We start from the raw sequence: 8,047 nt of genomic DNA, 5'->3' as shown, positions 1-8,047 counted from the left end.
TCATGTGATTTCTTTGTCTACAGTTCCTCCCCTCCCAGGATGTCTGGGCTCAAAGGTCAAGGTTTCAACCCTCTCCTCAACAAGCCTGATCTTTTTAAAGAAACAGTCCCCATCCTGAGCCCTGTAGGGCCAGCAGGGTCACCTAATTAGCAACTTACAGAGGCTCCTATCACTTGGGGAACTTCAAGGGCTTTGAAACTGTGCCAGGACCTGGGGACAGAGATCAGCTATGTCCACCATGTGTTCCCCGGGGTGACTTTCCAGGTGGCACTGAGCCCTCTCCACTGGGCCCAAACTCAGCTTTCTCACCGAGCTTCCCCCTTCAATGTCAGGGGGATGGCTGAGTCACAGCCGGGCACACTTGCCCCCTACCCATGAGAGGTGCCCAGCACTCCCATTCATGCCCAGGATACACCAGAACATCCTCCCAAACCCACCTCTGCAGTCTGGCCAGGTCTCAGCCTACTCCTGTCCAAGCCTGGAACCTTCCAGGGACGGAGATCAAACCCATCATGCTGAAAGACAGAAGCACAATCACTCTGAGGTTGGTTTGGGGTAGGTTTTCTCACAGCTGTGTCTCCATTGCCTGGAATGGCTCTCAGCATTAGAGGCCAGATACTTCGTTCCGATCGATACATATATTATACATACATATTTTGTCTGCATGATCTTGATGAGGTGATCCAGGGCAGCCCCTAGGTGGGGCTGGCTGCCACAAAGACCAGGTTTGTGTTTATATACATATTGCTACAGAATTAAGATCAACATGTATGTGGGTAGATACATAGACACAAACGGACACAGTAGAAATACTGTGGATAGATAAATTGATACAGATATAGGCATAAATTGACACAGATTGCAATTGAATATCTATTCATCAATATTTTTGTAATCCAATCAACACATGTATATACAAATATATGGTTGTTTATTGGACTGTTGATTGATAAACAGAGGCAAATAAAAAAGTTTTGGAATGTGTTTGGGCAAAAATTGATTCAGGCAGCACCCAATCTAGCAGATTAAAAGTCATGCCAAGGTGCTGTACCAAATAAAAGACTTCTGTGAGTAGAAGGGAGTCGTGCAGAGAAAAGCGGCTAGTTATTATAAGGTCACTTTCCTGCAGGGAGAGGACAGCAGGGGTCTGCCAGGCCAATTTGCTCACCAGGGCTGAGCAGCTAATTCCTGACCCATTAGTGTAAGATTCCATTTCTGGAAGAGCTGAAACTGTCATGAACATGTCTGGGTTTGGGGAGCTGGGGCTTAACATAGGCACTGCTTTTGGGGCCTCTTATTTTTAGCAAAATAAAAATGAGTATCTGGAGGTCTACCCACCTAGAATTCAGGCACAGGTGAAGTCCAGGGCACAAAAACCATGCATCTTGGCTCATGTATGGCATGAAAAGGTTAAGTATATAAGTAAGAGGGGAAGATAATGATTTAGGTATAAGAAGAAAGAATTTTTTCTCTGTGGAGGAGCACCTGGGGGGCCTCCATCAGTTAAGCCTTCAGCTCAGGTCACGATCCTGGGGTCGAGCCCTGCATTGGGCTCCCTGCTCCATGGGGAGCCTGCTTCTCCCTCTCTCCCACTCATGCTCTCTCACTTTCTCTCTTTCTCTCTCAAATAAATACAATCTTAATTTTTTTTTTCCTCTGTGGAAAGAACCACAGGAAAAACAAAAAAGAAGAACCAGCAAGACTGTGGCTTTGGGACAGCTTTTACCGGGCCCAGGTGTGTGCTTCCCAGCACTCCCTACAGCAAGGTGGACATGCAGAGGGATTTCCAAGACACACACCGAAATCCACAGGGTAACGTGATCAATTCTGCTGTTCTGGACTGAACGTTTGCCTTCCACCCTTCAGATGCATAAAAGGAAACCCTGAGCCCACGGTGATGGGGTTAGGAGGGGGCCTGTAGGAGGTGATTGGGCTGACGTGAGATCATGGGCCATCCCGTGGGATTAATGTCCATATAGGAGGAGGAAGAGACCAGAGCTCCAGCTCTGTCTCAACCATGCATGGGTCAACAGGAAGGCAGCCGTCTGTGAGCCAAGAAGTCAGAACTCGCCAGAACCCGGCCATGCTGACATACAGCCTCCAGAACGGTGGGAAACAGATCTCATGGTTTGAGCCATCCATCTGTGATATTTTGCTGTGGGAGCCCGAGTAACTAAGACACCTACCCAGGAAATAGAAAATTGGGAGGAGTCACAAAATGCTTTTAGATGAAAAGGGTCATATTTTTTTTTCCCAAAATAAACAATATAATAGCAAACATGTCAGTTAGGGAACATGAAACAAAACATAGATGAGAACCAAGAACTAGAGGAAAGGAGGATTACAGGAGGAATACTGGAACATATCTACCTTTCTGTACATGGTTATTAAAATGCAAAATTCGGGGCGCCTGGGTGGCTCAGTGGGTTAAGCCGCTGCCTTCGGCTCAGGTCATGATCTCGGAGTTCTGGGATCGAGTCCCGCATCGGGTTCTCTGCTCAGCAGAGAGCCTGCTTCCCTCTCTCTCTCTCTCTGGCTGCCTCTCCGTCTACTTGTGATTTCTCTCTGTCAAATAAATAAATAAAATCTTTAAAAAAATGCAAAATTCAATTAATAAGGTAGGAGTGGCTAGCTGGTCCAGTCAGTAAGACACCACACTCAAAAAAAAAAAAAAAATTTTTTTTTTTGAGAGGGTAGGAAGGGGCAGAAGGAGAGAGAGAGAACCTTAAGCAGGCTCCATGCCCAGCACAGAAAACTTGACTATCCCAGACGCTGGCCCTCGCCAGGTGGAAATGAGCTATCCCAAACCCATCCCTGCTGGGAGGGTGTCACAGAAGACCAGTAGGCAGCTGGCCTTTCCGCCCTGCTGTGCAATACCTGAGTGTCCAAGGAGGCCAGAGGGCAGCTGGAATGCCCTCCTCTTCTCAGTGGGGGTGTCTGCCCCCCACCCCCGCACCAGGCTGTCTGCTCAGCAGGGGTCTGCTTCTCCCTCTTTATCCCCTCTCATGCTCTCTCTCACTCTCACACACTCTCTCAAAATATTGAAAAGAAAAAAAAAATGCGGCCTCAGAGGCCAGGTTGCGTGGTCTCACCTGGGTCCCCATGGCCAGAGCCAGGCTCCATGGGCACCTGGCCAGCTGGGGCTGGTGAACACATGATGGAGAGGAAGCAGCAGTCTCTGATGCAAACCATGAGGGCTAAGACCAGAGCTTTGTTCACCCTGCGTCCCAACAAGCATCATCAGAGCCTCAGAACTGTGGAGGGACTCTCCCAGAGGCCTCAGAAATGGTCCCTGGGCACAGTGCTCGTGTCCCAGAAGGGTCTACTGGCAGGAGGCCATTTCTAACGGAAACTAGACTTAATAGAACCGATAGAGATGAAACAAGACAGCGAGTGTTCATGCAATGTCAGAAGGACAAATTCTTTCCAAATGAGATTTCCCTTGTGAGAGTAGTCAGATCATTAGCAGAAGCTGGAGGGAGGCGGGGCCAGAGGGGCGGGGGTTCAGGATCCTTCCTCAGCTTCTATGGCCTTTTGGTACAGGAGTCCACCCCTGCCTCCCTCCAGATGGCCTTGCTGTTCACTCACCATGCTCTTTTCTGCTTCAGACAGAGAAAGGGCTGCCATGGCCTTTCTTGGAGGCCACACCAGGCCAGGGAGGTGACCATGGGGCCCAGGCCGAGGCACCTCCGAGCATCCAGGAGCCCCAGGAGAGGTGGCAGGACCCTCACCTCCTTCCCCGAACAAAACAAGCAAGCAGATAACACGATCCAGTTCTGCTTTTTATTGGTGTGTCGGTGTGTATACAGCAAGTCCTAGAGGGAACACTAGGGGGTGAAGCCCACCCTCCCCCCACACACACATTCTCTCTGCCAGGCCACGTACTCAGTGAACCTGGGCCAGGTTGTGTTTCTTGTACAACAGCGCCCGCCTCTTCTCTCGCTCGCGTACGAAGGCGCGCAGGCGCGCAGTTGGGAAGGTCACGGCCGCGGGCTGGAAGCGAGCAGGGCCCTCCTCGGTTAGCCACGGGCACTGCAAGCAGCTAGACGCGCAAGGCCGGCCCCTGGAGGGAGGGCAAAGGTGTCGGCTGCGCTCTCGGAGCTGGGGCCGGTTGGGGAAGGGAGGCAGCAAGTGGGACAGGCAGGCCGGGACAGGTGGAGGGGGTTGGACTGCCTTACCACGGGTGAACGCACAAAGCGCTCCGGAGAAAACCCACGGCGCCGCCGGACAGCCCCGCATAACAGCGACTCAGACGGACTAGCCCCTTGCGAAGGCTTTTCTGCATGTCACGTGTCCCTTCACTGCTCACGGGGTACTCCGCGCTCAACCTACGCGCGCGGGGGTCAGGGAACTCAGGTCACCCTCGGGTGAGCATGCGGGGGCACCGGGGACTCTGGGGTCACTCTCGATGGATGGGGCGGCACGGGGATCTGGGATCATCCTCACATGTGTGGGAAGACACGAGATCTGAGGTCGCCCTCGGACGGAAGCCCCACAGGGGCTCCGGGGGCACCGGGGCACCCTGGATGGATCCTCAGTCTCCCGACCCTGCGCTTGGGGAACTCACATGATGAAGGCTGTCACGCCTATGGCCCAGATGTCTGTCTGCGGGACGGCACTCTGACCCTCCAGGAGCTCAGGAGCTGGGGGCCGACACAAGAGAGCGCACAGAGGAGAGGTTGGGTGTGTGCGGTGCAATGGGGAGGCAGCCAGGACCGGGTAGGGGCTTCCTCCGGGCCCACCCTTCCCCGCCAGGTCAGGTTGGCGCCTGCTCCCTGCGCACCCATGGTCTCCACGTAGTCTTTGAACCTCTCCGGGGGCTGGACCCTCTCCTGGGCGAGGTTTTGGGCGTTGCCCAGGTCGACGACCTTGAGTAAGTTGTACTCGGTGACGATCATATTCTCGGACCTGAGGTCCAAATGCAGAATGCTATGGGCGTGCAGGTACTGGGCCGCGCTCAGCATCTGCCACAGGTAGTCCTTCACCTCCGATTCCGAGTAACAGGCCCTGCGGGCGCACGGGGAGGGGGCTCGGCTCCGTTCACCGCAGAGGGAGCGCGGGAATACTGGGCCTTTTTGTGGGCCGGGGAGGGTCTGCTTAGCTCCCAGACGGGGGCTGACCGGTGGGGGCGGGGCTAGGATGTGGGCGGGGAGGTGTGAGTCGGTCCGCACCTTGAGCCCCTCCTCGCCCAGGCGCCCGTACCGCCCCGCCAGGGCTCCGCCTTCAGGCCGGGCCTCACCTTTCCGCCAGGCAGGGCAGCAGCTCGGGTCCCGAGCACAGCTCCAAGATTAGAACCAGGTGCCGGGGGCTGAGGTAGGCGGCGTGTAGCTGGGCCAGGTGCGGGTGACGCAGGCTCTTGAGGGCTTCGTATTCGCGCAGCACGGCAGTCCTGTCCTCGGGGCGGTAGGGCACTATCTTCGCGGCCAGCGCGCGTCCGCTGGCCTTCTCCCGGCACTGCCGCACCACGCTGAAGCGGCCCCTGGGAGAGGAAGCCCCGGCCGGGCTTGTGAAGACTCCCTACGCGCCCTTCTTCCCGGGGTCAGAAGAGCCAACCCAGCGAGCCTTGGGGAGGAGGGCGCAGATGCTCCGCTCCAAGCTTGTGTGGATGTGAGGAGTGGGGAGGGAGGCTGGGGTGGGGGCGGGGAGCCGGCAAAGCCAGTGGGCGGCGGGCTGTGGCACCTTCGAATCTGCGTCTGGAAGGCGAAGGTCTGCTTGCTGGGGAGGGGCTGCGCCGGGGGCAGGACACGGCTCTCTTCCTCCGAGGCTGTGGGGGACGAGCCAGTGACCGGGAGGCACCCCTACAGCTCCAGGTCCCCCCAGCATGGTCTCCCATACCCCTCCCCAGGCCTCCCAACCCCCACACTTTGATCTCACTTCCCTTGGGCCATTTGGGGGCAAGGGCCTACCAGTTAGGACAAGCCATCCCAGTCGGTGCTTGTGACCAATGAGGTTGCAGGGCACCCCACTACGGCCGCCCCCAGGCCTTGCAGAGCGGCTCACCCAAGTGGCTGGGCCCTCCCAGGAGGACCTCCTCTGAGGGGCTGCTGTAAGGTCCCATGCCCGCCTTGCTGACACAGGCCGTCCGGAAAGTGTACACGCCACCCCTGGAAAGCTTGGTGGCGAGGTGGCAGCAGTCAAAGACGTCAGAAGCCAGTGTGCTCCAGCTGCCGCCTGAGCCACAAAGGGGTGGGTGAGGGACAGCCAGATTCTGGGGGCGAGAGACCCTTCCCCAAGGGAGCACAGAGGGGCACCCCCTGCCGACCCCAGGGCTGCCTAGGGAGGGCTCCTACCTTCCAGGCTACACTGCACAATGTATGTTACAGGCCCGTAGGACTCCACAGGTTTCCAGACCAGCAGCACGCCGTTGGCATACACCTCCCCAATGTCCGGGCGTGGAGAAGACGAGGGGCGCTCTGCGGGCCCATGGTCCGCAGTCTGAAGGGGGCTCCCCATGACTTCCCACCGTAGTGTGGAGCCCAGCCAGCCCTGCCTCACCCTCCTGCACCTGCTGCCAGGTCCCTGAGCCCACCATCCCCTGGCTCCATTCATGCAGGTCCCCTTCCAGCACCCACTGCTAAAGGGGCCCAGTGCCTCCTCTGGTGGAGGCCTCGGTCAGTGTCTGCCCCACCAGGCTCCCCTTCCCACCAGGGTAGCTCAGCAGCCCCGCAGAGTGGCCCTGACTGATGGCCCTCTGCCAGCTGCAGAATCCCATCAGAGGGGCCTGTCCCAGACACTCAGCTTCATCCAGCAGCCTTGAAGGACACTAGGTGGTAGGCCACTGTGGGAATCAAGCTAGTCCCACAGCCCCTGCTCTGCCTCCTCTGCTCCCCCTCCTGGGGGTCCCAGTCTGCAGGGAGGACCCAGGGCTTCTGCAACCCTGAAGGGGATGACCGGGGGGTAGGCATCCCATTCTGTGGGCCCCCTCAGTGAAGGGGACCTGCAGGAACCAACTCACCAAGTGACAGGTGGTCTCCAGGCTCCCCAGAAGCCCCCATCGGTGTCAGTCCCTGCCCCATCCCCACAGAAGGGTCTGGTGCAGTCCACTCACCTGCCTTCCGGAGGACAGCCGTTGTGGCCACTGTCCCCAGCGTGTTGCTCACACTGCACGTGTACACCCCCAGGTCCTCGGCCTTTACCACCAGGATGGTCAGAAGCTGGAAGTTCTTGAGTGTGGAGGAGATGAGGATGCGGCTGGTGCTCTCCAGGGTTGCCCCGTCTGCAGGACAGAGCGGGCCTGGGGAGCGGCTCAAAGAGGCACCCTGCCTTGAGACCCTTGCCCTCTTGGGGCCTGTCTCTCCATATGATGAGAGCAATGCCCCCAAGGAACACCCCTGCCTTCCTGCCCCCCAGCTGCAGAACACCTCCTTACCTTTGGTCCAGGTGGCCTGTACAGCTGGCTGGGCCGACACTTGGCAGGCCAGAGTCACGGACTGGCCCAGGACCACTGTTTCATCTGCAAGCTCCCTTAGAAATGATGGCGCTAGGGCATGGGAAAGGAGGCAGGCAGGCTTTCCAAAGTGATCCCCAACCCGAGAATACGCCCTGGACCCCTGAGAGGGGGGATGCTGGGGAAGTCCATGCCTGCTCAGCTCATCTTCAACTAGCACCTCTCCTTCAGGAAGTCCTCCAGGACTCCCCCAGTGCTGGGTACTGGAACTGCTAGTGCCACAGTTATCTAGTTTCCAGCCCCTGTGGGTATCAGCTTGCCCCCTCTACTGGTCTGGGCCCAGGAAGGGGTTGCCTTCCCCCACAATCAGGTCCCCTAGGCTACAGTATGGCTCAGCTCCTGGGAAGGGCACCCACCTCGGTCCCTATTCTTCAGGCCCAACCGGAAGGAAGCCAGGCCTGCCTTCTTCCTGGGGGGACTCTCTTTTTCCAGACCTGCAGGGAGGAAGAGGCCTCTGAAAGTCACCTGAGGAGCCCAGCTCCCCTGGGAGCACAGGAGGAAGACCTCAGAGCCATGCACTGTGGGATTCCCATGTGGCAGAAGATCCCAGAGGCTTTTGTGGCAAAGGGGCTCATCTGTGGCAGAGACCAACCCCTCTTG

The 8,047-nt window shown here is 57.3% G+C and overlaps 1 protein-coding gene across 1 annotated transcript in view; it reads right to left on the bottom strand.

The window, feature by feature from the left end:
* Positions 1 to 3,772: 3,772 nt before the first annotated feature.
* Positions 3,773 to 8,047, bottom strand: part of OBSCN (obscurin, cytoskeletal calmodulin and titin-interacting RhoGEF) — a 114,482-nt gene continuing 110,207 nt past the window's right edge. The window contains 11 exon segments of the mRNA XM_059416429.1: positions 3,773 to 4,063; positions 4,179 to 4,328; positions 4,568 to 4,643; positions 4,784 to 5,007; positions 5,240 to 5,479; positions 5,680 to 5,764; positions 6,001 to 6,171; positions 6,291 to 6,413; positions 7,049 to 7,216; positions 7,370 to 7,480; positions 7,804 to 7,881. Of these exon segments, the coding sequence (XP_059272412.1) occupies positions 3,886 to 4,063; positions 4,179 to 4,328; positions 4,568 to 4,643; positions 4,784 to 5,007; positions 5,240 to 5,479; positions 5,680 to 5,764; positions 6,001 to 6,171; positions 6,291 to 6,413; positions 7,049 to 7,216; positions 7,370 to 7,480; positions 7,804 to 7,881 (1,604 nt within the window). The 3' untranslated portion in view covers positions 3,773 to 3,885.

The sequence above is a fragment of the Mustela nigripes genome, chromosome 12, assembly GCF_022355385.1.
Source record: "Mustela nigripes isolate SB6536 chromosome 12, MUSNIG.SB6536, whole genome shotgun sequence".
NCBI classification, from domain to species: domain Eukaryota; kingdom Metazoa; phylum Chordata; class Mammalia; order Carnivora; family Mustelidae; genus Mustela; species Mustela nigripes.
The sequence above is the reverse complement of the archived record's forward strand: the minus strand, read 5'-3'. Positions and strand labels throughout refer to the sequence as shown.